Source organism: Passer domesticus, chromosome 24 (assembly GCF_036417665.1).
Source record: "Passer domesticus isolate bPasDom1 chromosome 24, bPasDom1.hap1, whole genome shotgun sequence".
NCBI classification, from domain to species: domain Eukaryota; kingdom Metazoa; phylum Chordata; class Aves; order Passeriformes; family Passeridae; genus Passer; species Passer domesticus.
In genome coordinates this window covers 3054684-3070606 of record NC_087497.1, presented here as the reverse complement: position 1 = coordinate 3070606, position 15923 = coordinate 3054684, and the positions used below count along the sequence as shown (strand labels likewise).

General features: G+C 48.6%; 1 protein-coding gene across 3 annotated transcripts in view; it reads right to left on the bottom strand.

Annotated features, from left to right (window-relative positions):
• Window positions 1-587: 587 nt before the first annotated feature.
• The window catches only part of LUZP1 (leucine zipper protein 1), a 32114-nt gene continuing 16778 nt past the window's right edge, over window positions 588-15923 (bottom strand). For 2 of the 3 annotated variants that reach the window (XM_064398568.1, XM_064398569.1), the window contains exons 2-4: window positions 8639-11907; window positions 5435-5599; window positions 588-4947 (exon numbers count right to left, since the gene is read on the bottom strand). In XM_064398568.1, coding sequence (XP_064254638.1) covers window positions 4912-4947; window positions 5435-5599; window positions 8639-11800 — 3363 coding nt within the window. In that variant the 5' untranslated portion in view covers window positions 11801-11907 and the 3' untranslated portion in view covers window positions 588-4911. Of the gene's footprint in view, window positions 4948-5434; window positions 5600-8638; window positions 11913-15923 lie in introns of those variants that run through there. The other variant, XM_064398570.1, reaches the window with a different exon arrangement.

The following is a 15923-nucleotide window of genomic DNA, read 5'->3' as shown; positions in this document are numbered from 1 at the left end:
GGACCAGGAGGACAGCTCCAGCCTGGAAATCCCTGCTCTGGGGCTGCTGTCTGATGTGGGACATTGGTACAATGCCTTTGGTTGTATCTTTCTGCCTGGAAAGCTCTGGCACAGGGCTGACTCCTGGCACAGTAACAGTCTGGCTGTGACCCTCTGCCTTAACTGCAGCAGATCTGGTGCTGCTCTTTGCCCACCTGCTCTCTGTGCCACCAGGCTCATGGCAAACATCCCCTGCTCCTGGAACCCCCCATGCAGCACGGGCCATTCTCAGCAATCCTTGTCCAGCTCAGGGAGCTCAGTGGACAAGGGCTGTGTACAGCTTGCTGTGCTGTCTGTGCACCAGCCCTGCCTCAAATGCATCCTGGAATGGGAGTGTGAGATCTGCCTCAACCAAGGCACAAACAGAAGTGCAAGGTGCTCAGCTCCAGCACTGAGCCACCCTGCAGTGTGCACACACACACAGACAGACAGACAGACACACAGCACACGCTCTGCTGCCTCAGTGTCTCTCCCAGGGGCAGCAGCACCCCCAGAAAATGGGCACTGCTGTGAACAGGGCTCAGCTGTAAACACCACATCACACCGTGTAAAAAGAAGAGTGTTTATTGGTTATATACTGTAGCACTGACAGTGTTTGAGTCAGGAGAGACATGCAGATAAGTGTGTGTTTACATTTGGCATGCAGACTAAGAGCACTGTGTCGCTGCAAGGAGGTGAGCACCATCTGTATCCACTGCATGGGCAGCCTGGGGAGGAAAGTGCTGGCCTTCCTCTTCTCAGCATGCTGAGACAGGGCAGGTTCTAAGGGTGGAACACTGCTCATTGCTCTATTGGACACAAAGTTTATTTTAGGGGAAAAGGCAATACTGCAACCCTGGAAAATCTGCTTAACTTGGATGAACCTGTGATTATGAAAAGACTTGCATTATTTGTCTTCTAACTATGCTGCCCCACCCAAATATATGTTCACAAATACAAAAAAATAGATTTATTCTCTTAAAAATACATTCCATGCAGCTTGGAGTGCTGCTTCCCCAAAGCAGGAGCCAGCACTGCACGTGGGGCAGCCCAGGAGGATCCTTTGGGCCCTGGGCTCTGACCAAGGGAGGCATCTGCTGCCAATGGCTTTGTGTTCTGTTCACAGCTCAGCCTGGGGGCTGGCCTGGAGCAGTGCCCTGATTGTTCAGCCGTGTGCAAGGGTGGCAGAGATGAGGTCTACTACATTAGAGATGAGACCAATGTGACTATTGCTTCAGTCTGTAGCTGGGAAATCGCTTGTGTCAAGTGTCTCTTGAAGCACCAAGGCAAGTGCCTCTGCCCTGTGCTTCCTTTTCCCTTGCTGGGGCCTGGCCACGGGGTGCCCTGCACAGCTCCAGTGGCCAGGCTGGCACCCCAGACCCTCAGGGGGGCTGGACAGGCAGCTCTGCAGGCTGCAGAGGCGTTCCCAGACACGAAGCAGTGAGCTGCTGGGCCCTCAGACTGGAGCCAGCCCTCCTGGGGAAAGCACTGGCTCTCCAAAGGGACCAGCAGCTGAGGTTCCTTGGGAGCAGCAAGCACTGACACACTTCCTCTGTACAGCAAATACATTTACAACTTTGGAATTACCCGAGGGCTCGATGCATGGCCTTGTGCAGCATCAAGCCTACTGGAAAGCTAGGTTATATTTATATGCTAAAATTACAAATACTTCTTCAGTGGCGGCAATATTTACACATATACTCTATTTTACAGCTGTTCAAAAAAAGTGTGCAATTCGAGTAAACACATTGTGTTTCCTGAAGTCATTGCTATAAGATTAATAATACAATCAGCTCCTATTGCACTCATTGACTAGAGGGCATGGCCCCTTTCCATACTAGGTAGGGTTTTCTTTCTCAGATTTCATCTCAGCTGTGGTAAAAACAACCAGTGTGCAGTTACCAAGTGACATCTGTGTCCAGTATTTCCAAGCAGTGAAACTGAGTCTAGAGCAGGAGTCCAAGGTATCTGCTGTAAAATATTGAACAAATAACTGAGGCAGCTGGAGAAAGGAGAGACATCATCTGTGAGAAGCACCTGAAGACAGTGCCAGCAGCGCTGTGTTGCTGGGGCTGAAGGGTAAAGCCCTCCCATTGCTCGGGCACAGCCTGGGCCTGGCTGACAGGAGGAGAAAACTCAACAGCTCTTGCTGCTGGTGGTTCTTCCCTTGCACTTCAGACTCGGGGCTGTGCTCGGGGTGAGCAGTGACGAGCTGCTGGGTCAGCCAGTGTTCCCTGGGCAGGCACAGGGCAGCCTGCATTCACCCACGCTGACTCACAGGGAGGCACAGATCTCATCACAACCAACACCACTTCCCTTGGGAGGCTCTTTGGGAGCACTGCTAAGCCACAGCCACGCCGACGAGGTGAGGAGGAGAAAGCTGGTGGGTGTGTAGGGATGTCCCGTGGTGTGTGGAGCCGTGTCCTGCAGCAGGATGGGGCTGGGATGTGAGGGAGGGCGTTCAGTCACTGCCCAGTGGTCCTTGTCCTCCTCCGTGTGTCCGTGCTGTCCTGGGCAGAGTGAGCAAGGGCAGGGAGCCCAGCACGCAGCATCCTGCAGGCAGAACAGCAGTGCCTCTCCCACAGCCTCTGTGAGTGCTGCAGGTGACAGCTGGAGAGCTGCTCCAGCAGGTTCAGGATGTGCAGAGGGAATCCTGTGACATCTGAAGGGGCAGGGACAGGCCAAGGTGCCCCGAGGGGAAGCAGGCAGGTACAGTGTGGGCAGCTGAGGCAGCAGGTTTAGTTTGGAGGGGCAGAGGCAGCAGCCTGTGGTGGGCAGGGCCAGCAGCAGAGCAGGGCACAGCTGGGCACACGGGGCAAGGGAAGCTGCTGCTGCCCAGGCACTGCCCTGGCTCTGGTGCTGCACCTGGCACACAGTGCTGGGCACAGCAGGGGGCTCAGGAAGGACACAGCCAGGGCACAGCACTGTTAATCCACTGCACAATCCATAAGGATTGCCAATCCTTCCTGATAAACGGGCAGGGGGAGGCAGTAAGAAGTCTGAATTTAGCTTCAGAATTTCACTTTCTTTCATTTTTGGTTTGGAGTTTGAGTTTAAATTTTTTCCCCATTATCTCATTCTACTAGCACTACCATGTCAATGGTAAGAGAGAGCAGTTGATACAATTTATTTTAATATAATTTAAAGATTATTAGAGCTGCCACTCAATACTAATTTAAAAGCATCTTTTTGTCTTGTTATGCAAGTTGACATATATGTCATGACATGTAAAAGAATAAAATGAAGGGTTAAAAATATACACTTGGGAAAACATCTTTAAAATTCCAAGAAGAAACATTTTTTTTCAAAAATAATTTTTCCCTTCCTCCAAACAATCTTTATAAAAAAATAATTATGTCACTAAAGCACATGCCTTTTATAGAAATGTTTTCATAGATATTTTGCAACCAGCTCTATTGATTTTTCTTTTTTTTTTTTTTGATTGATTTTCTTCTCAGAATTGAGGTGTGTATTTCCCAGGCCAGGGAGGTGCAGCACAGGCAATCACACGGCTCTGGTACCTGCTCCTGCAGAGGTGGGATGGGGCACAAGTGTGGGGTGCAGCTCAGACATGGAAGCTGCTGGGGTGCAGCTCTTCCCACAGCACCTCTGAAACAGATCAAGGACCTTTTCTGTCTGGAGCATTCTCCTGGTCCTGCTGCAGGGAGGGACGGGCAGCACTGGGGGTGCCAGTGGTGTTTGTGCAGGGGCCAGCCCAGCAGCTGGGCATGGCCTGGCATGGCAAGGAAGGATTGTCCCAGCCCTGCTGTGAGAGCCTGCTGCAATCACCTTGCTCAGGATAGTGCTGCTGATGACCTGAGCACCTCCTGGAGCTGTGGGGACATGTCTGCCCCACAGTGACACCCACTGACACCAAATGGCCTGCAGGCTCTGATGGGGATGACACACAGCTCTGATTGAGCAGTCTGACCATACCTGGGGCCCAGGCATGGCAGACAGGGCTTGAGGCACAGACCAAAGCTACCACAGATCAGCTTAGGGACCACTCCAGCTGTCTCCACCCTGTTGTGGGAAGGAACAATGACATTCTGCTTGTCTGTGAGGAAAAGCACTTGTTTCTTTTTCTCGTAGGGCTCAGCTGCCTTGCACAAGCCCCAGAGTTGTTGCCTGCAGAGTGTAACACACAGCTCCAGATGAATGGCACCCTGGTCCCAGGCAGGAGGAGCTGTCACTGCTGTGTCTGCCTCAGTGGATGACTTCTTGGTGCAGGATCTCAACTGGTGAGGAGCAGATCATGCAAAGCTTGTTGCAGAGAGTGACAGTGATAGGGAATCAACTCCTTCTAAACAACATTCTCTGCTCTCCTTCCCTCTCAATCTGTAAAGTAACCAGTGGGGAGCAGTCTCCTTTTGCCTAGAGACTAAGGGTGCTGGAAACACAGGTACTGAGGTGACCACTACCCCAGCCAGCAAGGGTGTATTGGGAGAATGCAAACTCCAGAGGAACTGAAAGCCTTCAATTGTGGTGGACAGCTTCATGGGCTGGTGGATGTCACCGCAGGGACACTGCTGGGATCTTGTGTGAACGCAAGTGAACAAAAAGTTCTCTCTTGTGCAAGGAGTACCATTGTTCAGAGAGGCTAGGTAGTCAGAGTTTCCAATGGAGACAGACCTATCACCCTACAGGGAAGATTGAGATTGCAGGTACAGAGATGAGAAGTGGGAGTCCCCTGAGCAAAGTCTCTGCAGCTGCCTCTTCAGCAATGAAGAAAAAGAATTCACTGGTAAAGCTCCTGTACCTTTCAAATCGCATTACAAAACTGGTTTCAGGCTAGTTGAAGCCTCTGGAGAGGTTACAAACAGGTGTGATGCCTGTGAGCTTGGTACTACCCTGCCTCTTGCTTCACCATGGTCACTGGGGAGGGAATGCAGCTCATCTCCGAGATGTCCGGCCAGCCCGGGCAGCGCCCTGCAAGAGACACCCACAAGGTCACTGCCTGCCCACAGCCCACTGCTGCCCCAGAGCATTTCTGCTTGCAGGCAAGATTGCTCTTGCCCTTGGCAACCGTCCCAAATCCCACCAGGACCACAGTCCTTCAGCTGGCACAGCAGCAGGGGTACAGCAGCAAACACTCCAGTAGTAAAGCTGCCAGCTGAAGCAGGGACTCTACTTTTGTCTCTTTGAATGTTTTTTTCCCATCCCTGATTGATTCATGTGCCAGAAGATGACTAGATGGAGTACCACTTAGTTATCTGAGAATATTCTTAGCCATAAGGCTTGCTGAAACAAGTTATAAGAGAAAACACAGCAGCCACTCCACCCCTGGCAAAGTGCTGACTTCAGACTTGATTTCTCTACAAGAGTGGAGACTTTCTGGACAACTTCTCTACATTAGGTTGCTGGGAGGTCAATTCAGATATTTGCTTCCTGCCTTGTAACTCCTTCCCTCACATACCTGCTCCTCTCCTTGGAGCCCTGGTGGAGCAGGGGAGCTGGATTCAGGGTCCTGCAGCTCCACCCTGGTGGCTGTCCTTTTGCTCAGAGTGTCAGCCTGGAGGAGGTACTCAGAAGAGCCATACTGCTTCCTTCTGGAACTGGACACAAAATCCTTGCTTTCATCCTGTGCAAAGCAAAATAGAAAGGGTTGGGATCCAGGGTCTGTGAAGGATCTGGAACAGCACTGGGGTCCTAGTGCCAGCTTTGCAGTGCAAGGTGTGAGCCTGAGTCCTTTTGGCAAGGAGGGACTTAAAGCACCAGGCCAGCTCTGCCATGGCCTCATTTATGTGCTATTTCATAAAGATCTTTTCTCAAGAACCATCCAGTAATTTTAACCCAAGTTATGGGTCCATGGTCACAAAACAGGACCAATCTCTTTGACAAAATTACTGAGGTCCAAAGAAAGGTTAATTCTATTTTCTCTCTCCTGTCCAGATATGGAGGGGAGTGATAGAGAGGGGCTGTGGTGAGAGCCTGGCATCCAGCCAGGACGGACCCACTAGAGATGCCCTGCACATCAGTCCCCAAAGCAGGGGAGAGAAAGGGCAAGAGGCAGCACATCCCTGCCACTGCCTGGGAGACTTTTCCAGCAGATGCACTTCTACCATCCCAGGAGTGATGATGGCTTCCCTTGAAGACAAGGCTACCTTTAGAATTTTGCCAATTTATGCAGCAGAGAGCCCAGCTCCAGTGATTAATGTCAGTGGCATAAGAAAACCATGCATTCATCTGACATTGCTGCCCATCTGCTCCCTGCCTCCAGCACATTTGCACTAATTTTCATCAAACATCACACCAGAGGAATACAGACTCCATTCTGTGCAACATGAACCCAAATCAGTGACTGCTCGAGGTCCTGCATTGCCTCAGGCCTTTGGGGAGCTGGAGGAGGCTGGCTGCCAGCAGCAGAGGGAGCTGCTCCCCAGGCTGCAACACCCACCCATCCATCAGCAGCTCTGCTCCCCGGGGCTCCCAAAGCAGCGTTCCAGAGCCAACACCCCCTGAAGCTTCATCAGAGACATTTTCCCAAATCAGCAATACACAAGGGAAGGTTGCAATGAAAGAGAGAAAGATTTTGGCAAAAACAGCACAGATCCCACGTTTGCCACATAAGATTGTCAGGGCAATGTCAGACTGTGGATAGTGGAGCTGGAAGGAGGTGACAGTGATCATAGGACAGCTCTGTGCCCAGGCTTCTGCCAGGGAAAATAGCCACATCTTCAACTGAAACACAAATGCCAGCAGCCACATCTTGAACTGAAACACAAATGCCAGCAGCCACATCTTGAACTGAAACACAAATCCCAGCAGAAACAAGCTGCTGTGATATGAGGCACATTACAGGCCTGAAGATACCCCTCAAAGGGCTTTTTTCCAAGGGCACATGCAACAATTTAAGTTGCATACAATTTGCTATATCTAGTACAATTGAGTATCTGCATTCTTTCAGATTAACTTCATACTCATAATTTACAAGCTAAAAATACACAATGACCAAGAAGTGAGGTTTGTGGCTATGAGGTGACATGGGTGATTTTATTGCAAAGTCCAACACAGAGAGAGATCCCCAGCTCAGTTCTGTGTGAACCAACCATGTGGTTGCTCTCCTGACACAGGCAAGGCTGGAGTCCAGCTAATCCTGGATATTCTTGGGCTGACCAGGCAGAGATCAGGTTGCTCTGTCAGGTACACCTCAACTGCTGTGAAGGTACACTGCAAATTTATCTGAGAACAACCTGGAGAATGCACTGCAGAGCTACACTCAGCCCTGGGGGGGCTGCCAGGAGGAAAACTGAAAAGAAATCCTTGAGTTCCCACTGCTTAGGGCTCTGCAACCAACCCCACATGAACTCAGCTGTAGGCAGAGATTGCTTCAGGTGTGAGAGTCAAGGCTGTGGGCACAGTGCATTGAAACTCCTGGGATAAAGGACACCCTAGGAATGGATCTCTCATTTCCCAAGCACACAAACTGCTGCTCTGCAGAAGAACAACTTCAAACATATCAGCTCTGCTTGGAATCATGAATAAGCAGAACAGATTGCCTGTGACCCACCCTGGCCAGAGAGACAATGTATTCTCAGTTTCCAAATGTAGCTGGAAGGCCACCCTGTACTTTCTAACACCAGGCAACAGACTCTCTGCAAAGCTAAGTGCAAATTCTTCTGTGCTTCTCATAGCCAGAGAAGTGGAAGAGATCTGAAAATGTAAAACTCCTTGCCTATCTCCACCAGTTCATCTTTGTCAATGCCAAAGTAATTCAGTTCTGAACCTATTTCCTCTGCCACCAGCCCTGTCAGATTATCCAGCTTGCTTCCTCCTGCAGACTGGCAATAGCAGGAGTTGCTCAGAGTAGTGCTAAATGAAGAGCAGAGGCAGGAGCTGCAGCACAAACCAGTGTGGGGTTAATGGCCAGAAGGGCACGTGCTGCCAGTGAGTTCAGCTGAATTCTGCCAGAGCCTGCAGCTCCAGAGGCAAGCACATCCCAGCAGAGCAGCTGTCTGCAGTGCCACTGCTGCGAGGGACTCCCCTCCCTGGCACCAGTCAGAGGAACAGGCAAAGAGCACAGCTGTCCTTGTGGCTCTTGCTCCTGCTCAGGTGGAATTCTGGCACAGAGCAAGGAGGGAGCAGCCTTGTGTTACCAACCACCATCCACCTGTTTGGGGGATGCTCAGGAAGCATTTCCAGACCAGAGTCTGGTTTCACATGAGGAAACCATGAAGCTCTCACCAAAAGGAGCTCTATCTCTACACTTGCCATTAGAGCTACAACTGTACCTCAGGCACAGCCCCACTCAAATCTGCTCATTTCCATCATTTTTTCATTGCTACTCCAAATTTAAAACGCCACATAAAGTGACTCTGAAAAGCATACACGTCCTACTTAAGCTGTGACTACATCTTCTCTGAGGCTACTATGTAGTTATTCATATGGCATTACAAGACCCAAGCAGATGGATCTCATCTCAAGAAGGCTAAATCTGGTAATTCACACATCAGAAAGTTGTGGGCGCTGTGAATTGTGAACACACTGAAGGAAGACAGCAGGAGCTGGGAGAGGCAGCACTTAGGAAATAAGCTGTAAAATTTCAAATCACGCAGCCTACAACTAACAGGCAACTTGGAAAACCTCAAAAACTGAAGAGTGTTGAAGACAGGACACTTACAGGTGGCGTGGTGCGCTGCCAAGCAGCAGCTGCTGTAGGGTCACCTGCACAGCTCCTGCGTGTCAGCAGCTCAGATGCACTTAAGTTACTTTTGGTCCTTCGGGAGCCCAGCTCAGGGGCACCCCAAGAATTAGCTGTGGCACTTGTTCTGGATGCAGCCTGCTCCAGGAAGTCTGTGTTTGAACTACTCCCTTCCCCTTCTAAAAGGTCCACTGAGGATCTACACAAGTTTGTGGCACTGAAAGTTGCACTTTTCTCCGCTTTGGTTTGAGAGTCCTCCAGGGAATGTAGGCCTTGTCTTGTTCTCCAGGAGCTCCTGACAGTGACGTGCTTTGCTTCGGATGAACCTGCATCTGACGAGCCATGGCTCTTCCAGCTGATTGTCTCCAAAGGTGTCTCACTGCTCCTCTCTGCCAGTTCAGAAGTCTTTAGCATAATGCTGCTTCTCGAGACCACTGTTTCAGCTTTACTTCTGGGCACTGCCTCTCCACCTCTGTCTGTCTCAGATGACTTCAGAGCACTTCTGTTAACTGACACCTCAAAGGGTGAAGGGACATTGTTTGTTACTGATGGTGAAGGCTCATTTGAAGCAACTCTGATGTTGCTGGTGGTAACATGCCTTTCCTTTGCTGCTGTCTCTGCAGTGCTCCTTGCAGCTGTTGGCTCAGAAGGAAAGATTGTGATGCTGCTTGTCATTTTGTTTGTTACCATTTTAAAAGTAGACTTCTGTTTTTCTGACTCTGCCTCTGAAACAGTCCCTCCCATGATTGCCTTCATATCCTTCTCAACAATTGCAGGTTTAATGATGGCTTTTGATCTCAGAGCTTCTCTAGGGCTGAAGGGTCTTCTGGATTTCAATTCTCCAGTGCTGGCATCACATGGTTTTATGCACTTGGTAGAGTCTTCATCATTCACAGTTTTTTTGTCATTTTCAAAAAGTGATGCTCTAAAAACTCCCCTAGAATTGGAGGAGAACTGCTTGGAACTGACTTTCTTTCTTGTCTCAAAATCTGACTGAGTGGTTGGTTTTTTGCCTCTTCCTGATTCTTCCTCCGAGTTAAATTTTTCCTGGTTACTCTGGATGGTTTTGGAGTCAGTTTTTAAAACCATATTTACATGATCTGTTGCTGAACTTGAAGACTGCTCGGTGCCTTCTTTATCAAGACCTGTGAGAATCTGCAGAATGTCTTCCTGACTCCTGGAGTGGTGGGAACGCTTTGTCAGCGTCGAAAGCTTCACACTTTCAAGTGATGTGTCTGCAGCTTCTTTTTCCTGGGAGATTAGTGCCCTTTTAGCCCTCCCCTCCGAGGGCTGTCTGTGTGATGCAAAAGTGCTCACTGCTTCCACTTTAGAGGCAGCAGAGTCTGAGACTGACACGCTGGAGGACACGTGGTACCTGTATGCTGAGGCTGTGCCATTGGAAGAGGTGTGGCTGCCCCTGGTGAGCTGTGCATCCCCCAAGCACTCACTGACTTCAGCCTGACTTGTCTTCAGCTTCTCAGACACAGAACCCGTTGATTCCCCCTTGCTTGACCTTTCATCCCGTGTGTCAGCACCATTCTGGCAGTTCCCACGGAGCACCTGAGATGGCTTTTCAACCTTGGATCTCAGGCCTGTATCACCAACAGGTTTGGAAGGTGCTTTCCATGATTTCTGCTCCTGTGCAGCAGGAGGATACCGGCTGAGCACAGATGGCTGCTCTTTGGATCTCTTCCCCTCATTCTGCATGATGCAGCCTTCCTTCTGACCAGAAGAAATAGTGGAAACTGAAGATTTCTCTTCCAGTCTTCTTGTATCTGTGACAGCAGTGTCTGAAAGGGCAGATGCACCAGAAGCTTTCCCTGCCTTTCTGCTCATTAAGCTTGGACTGGGCACCCGTTTCCCACTGTGGCTGTAGCTGTCATTACTGAGACAGAGGTCTCTGTTCCGTGCCCTCTCCCGGCGCTGCTGTGGGGAGAGCTCCCTTGGCTTGTGCTTAGCAGCTGCCAAATCAGTCATCACACCCCTGTATTTAGGTCGGTCATGCTTTCCCCTGCTAGAAAAGCTTGTATCTTCATTTTCAACTTCTCCATTCTCCAGATCTTTCTGTTTCTTTATTTGCATTTTTATTTCTTCTAGCTGACCTGTTAAGAGTTTGTTTTTATTCTGCTCACTCAAGTAACTGTCTTGCAGATCATTATTTTTGGCTCTCACTTTTTTAAGTTCTTCTTCTAAAGATTCAAAATGTTTTATCTGAATTTTAAGTTTCTCAATTTCTTGGGTGAGATCTTTCACTTTGTTGTCTTCCTGGTTTTTATTCTTTTGGTTTTCTGATTTATTCCTGGTTTCATTTTCTACGTGTTTCAGGTAATCCACACTTCCCTTCCTCCTGGTCTCTTTAGAAGGCAGTGCAGAAGTCAAGTCATCTTCAATTCTCATATCATTTCTGTCCAGGAGATTGTTGGATGACCTTTCTAGCAAGTTGGATGCATTTCTAGTTTGATCTGCCCTATTTAGTTTATTGTTTTGTTCTAGTTTCTGTGTTAGCTCCTGGATTATTTTTTCATTTTGCTTTTCTCTTTCATTAAAATGTTTTCTTTCCGTGATAAAGCTCAGGGCTAAGGATTTCAGCTTTTCTAGCTCAGCTGTTAAGGTCTGCTCAGTTTTATCCAGCCTGTCTTCAGATGATTCCAGTTCTTTCACTTTCACTCTAAGTATTTCTAATTCTGTAGATATCTTTTTGGTCAAGTTCTTTTCTTCATTGAGGCTAAGACACAGCTGTGTACAGTCATTCTTGCTCCTGCTGAAGGCCTCCTCCAGCTTCTCCAGCTCTGCCATTCTCCTCTGAAGGAGTTCAATTTCTGACTTCAGATCTCGAGTGAGGCTCTCCTCCTCTTCCAGCTTTTCTTTCATTAATCTGCAGAGCTCTTCAGCCTTCCTAATTTCTTCATCCTTGCCTTCAATCTTCAGCACTCTTTTCCTCAGGGCTTCAATGTCAGCCAGCATGCTGGAGTTGCTGCCTTCTGCCTGGATAACTTTGTCCTGGAGGTCAAGCAGCTCATCCTCTGCTTTCTGCAGATTTTTAGTTGCTTCCTCCAGTTCATCAAGGCGGCGACTCAGGCTCTGCAGTTTGAAACGTAGGTGCCGATTTGAGGTTTCCTTGTAACCTGTACATTCTGCCATGATTATTTTATTCCTTTTAGAACAAAGCTTTTCTTAGTCTGGGTGATGGCATACACCTTGTGTATTTCCAGTATGTTATTGTTCCTTTGAGTGGAGGCAATCTCACCCTGAAAGAAAAAAATGCTCAAAATCAATATAAGAGCTCAGAATATAACTATAGTCACAGTTTAAGTTAGGCTGTCAATGCTTATATAAATAACTTTTTAATTAAACACATTTCTGAGTACTAAATTAGGTGAAATGAAATTGCAGAGAAGAGCCACAGTCTATTTGCTTTGGTTATACAGGGTTTCCAAAACCAGCCTGTTCCCCACAGCTAAGGGCAGGAAGTGTCCTCCTCTGCTGCTCTGCCCAGGTGGTTTGTGCACCTCACCCAGGGCTCCACACCAGTGCAGCTGCTCACGTGTGAGGTCCCAGGCTGCAGAGGGTCACACTCATGTCCCTGTACACAGACACACCCATGCAGCACACACCTCTCTTTCCAGCACTGCACTTCTCTCCTGAAAACACCTTAGTAAAGAAGGTCCAGAAGCCACAGACAGAATCAGAAAAAGGCAAATCCCAGCCATATGGTAACCACTGAGGATGGGGCAAGCCCCCCACACTAGCTGGCAGATGGAGGGGACTGGGACCTGCTGCCATTTGACACTGCCAGTATTTCTCCAGCATCTCAGGCTGCTCAGCAGAAATCTTCACCTGGGCTGGTAGTCACATCTTAAGGACACTCTACCAGTGGAGTTTCAAGTTTCTCCCTCCCATTTCCAAAGCTGTTGCTGCCCTCGGCTGCCGCCCACTCACCCACCCAGGAGATGAGCAGTTGCTTATGCCTGTCCTTGCTGCTGCTGAGCATGAGCAGCAATTAGAGCACATCAGCACACTGACACACTCAATGTGAACTCTTCCCAGCTCAGCTCAGAGCTGGCAGGGTGTTTTTAAACAACCCTTCTGTGCTTTGAGGGAGGAGCAGGAAGGGGCCCCTGGGCAGACCAGAATGGCCCCTGGGAGGATCTGGAGTCCCCCTCTGGCACTGTCATGTCCTGGGCCTCAGGTATGGCCCAAAGCACGTGAGGGCCACTGCAAAGCTGAGTGGAGGCAGGATGACTGCAGCTCTTTGATCTGCACCCTTGCTCAGGCAGTCTCTCTTGGAACAGACTTGACCTCCAGAATTTTTGTGGACCTCTCTGCAGAGGAAACTCGCAGGAGTTTCCCATTACACAGCCTCCAGAAGGGATGAGCAGGATGTGGGGAGGAGGCAGTGCCAGTAAGGGAGGCAGCAGCACCCTGACACACACCCTTGGGCTGGAGGTGATCCATTTCCAGGCAGGCAGGGAGCCCCCACCACGGGGACCCTCCTGGTGCACACTGGGCACCCTGTGGGACCCAGCTCCTGAAGGACCTCTGGGGATTTATGGGGAATCACCATCCCACGTGGCTGGGCTCAGGCTCTCCCAGCCCCTGCAGGAGCACTGCAAACAGCACCAGAGAGGAACCTTGGTGTCCTGAGCACCCAGCCTTGGCCACAGGCCTGTCCCCTCCCTTACCACCACAGCCACGTCCTGCTCTGGGCACTTCCCTCACGCTGTCCCCACACCTGGAGGCCACTGCAGCTGCCTGCAGGCAGGGAAGGCTGTTCAGACCCCACCAGAAATGTCCCTGGACCAGCACAGGAGAGGCCACAGCGAGCAGACTCGCAGTGCTCTGAAAACAAAAGCCTGTCCCTAGCAGGAGCTGGGAGTTAATGGTTAACCCAGCACCAGCTTCTGGCTGGAAGTGAGAGCAGCCTCCTCCCCAGACACCAGGGAGGCAGATCTGCACAGGGCTGGTGGCTGCTGCTGGATGTGGCATTGCCCTGGCACTGCCACAGGCTCCACACAGGCTGTGGGACATTCACAGAGGTATTCAGAGCTGCACCAGAGATGGCTCTGGGACGTCCCAGAACCTCCCCAGCTGACATGAATTATTGCCAGAGAGGAAAGAGGCTCAATCGAATTATTTTAATAAGGAGAAGGAGATGTAAAGCAACATCTTCTACAAACAATAAGATCTACAAACAAAAGGATCTACAATAAGTCTCCTAGCTGGAGGCCCTTTAACTTCCTGGCATAGCCAGAAGTAACCTCAGTGCTTGGAGACAGAACCAGACCAAATCAGTATTCCAAATAGAGTGCACATTTATAAGATGGAGGGGAACTGGCCAATATAAAATATTATCTTAGGTATACATAGATACACAGATATATAGGTGTATCTACCTGACTGCTTTGAAGTCATGATTTGAGTTAGGGCTTGGACCAGAGAACTCAAGGGGATTTCCAACCTACACTACTCTGGCTGTTGGTGACTGCCCTTCTCCAGTCTGCCAGTGATACCAAAGTATCAGAACAAATGGTACAGGATTCATACACTGGGACTATTACTAATGCTAATTAATACTGTTGGTGGATATTTAAACAGGAGATGTTAAATAAATCTGATAAAGCTTGTAAATGTACTGAACAATCTGATATGGATGTATGGACTTCATATTTTTCTCTGTTTTGGAAAAGTAAGCAGTTCTCAGCCTACCTCTATCTTAGAATTTTTTGAAAAAAAAACCCCATCAAATACCCAAACCAACAAAAAACCAAAACAAAGCCCCAAAAAACAAACAAACAAAAAACCCACCCCAAACCATTGAAAATCCACACACAAACAAAAAACCACAAACAACAACAACAAAAAAACCCCACCCAAAACTAAACAAACAAAAACCCAAACTGAAACAAAAAAACCACAGGAAGAAAAGAGGATGATAACTTTCACTAAAGCAAGTAAACTGTGGCGGTGGCAAATGTAGTAGGGGGAGTTCAGTTTAACAGAGCCATCTGAGTCAGCAATAAAATCAGATTAAAGACTGACAGGCACATTCCTGGACACACTGCTCAATGGCCACAGCAGCAGCTGAGGCTCAGGACAGCTCCTCTTGGTTGCTCCAGAGGAAATACTGAACAGAAGCACAGCAATAGAGATGATATTATTTTGTATGTGGCACTGGACTGTATATTTACCCACCCAAGACTGATGCATCTCACTTTGCTTAGCTCTGGAGTCTTCTAGATTCAAAGAGAAAAAGATGCTCAGCTGTCTTCGCCTGACCTTGCCAGGGAAACAGGACCTTCCCCAGGAGGAGAGCTCTTCCCCCACTGACAGCAAAGGGAGCCCAGGCACAGGTGTCTGCATGGCAATTGTCTCCCCAGCAATGATGCCACTCCTTCTCCAGGGCCATGCATCAAAAACATGAACTGAAAGTTCATGAAAGGAAAGCTTTGGAAAAGCTCAGAAAAGCAATCAAGTGTGCTTCTTGACTCTTTAAAACTTAAGACCTGATTTCACCTCAACAACAAGGGCAGTCCTGCATTAAGCCAAGAGGCACAACAGCATCCCTTTGGATTTGAGTTCTTGAAAGAACATTCTTCAAATGAGACATGCAGGAAGCCTGGGGAGCCTCCAACTACCTGCTACTCAAAATATCAAGGCAAAATATGTGGCCATAACTACCTACAGGGAAAAACCACTTTGTCTGATCTAAAAGGTTCTTTATTAGAGCACATGGAGTCAAACCCCAATTTCACATATTTTAACCAATTCAAAGCAGTAATCTAATACCAAACACTGCAGTGAATTTACCAGGATTCACTATGCAAATTACTCATTATGATTCTACTTTCCCCCACAGATTTATCATTGGTTTTCTGGTCTTCCTCAACAAGTGTGCCTATCTCCTAACTCCATTCATATTTATCATTATCAATTGCCTGCTCCCACAGTTTAAGGCAGACTGCCTCTGAGGGCTCTTCGGACTCTGCCTGGTTTTGGCTACACCATCCTGTTAAACAGCTGTGAGAATTCAGTGTTCAAGACATTTACTAGAGTCATTACTCTCAATTACTCTTCATGTTCTCAATTTTTTTTTTTTTTGCACACTCACTTCTGCTCATTATCTAGAATTTTATGAAAATGTTTCTTTAGCAGTATTGTTGGATTTAACTTCCCCTGGAACTACTTTAACTTGCCTGCACAAACACATACAGTCAGTTCACAGCTGTGAACTGAGGGAAAAAACTTCCAGTTAGAAAGATTTGTG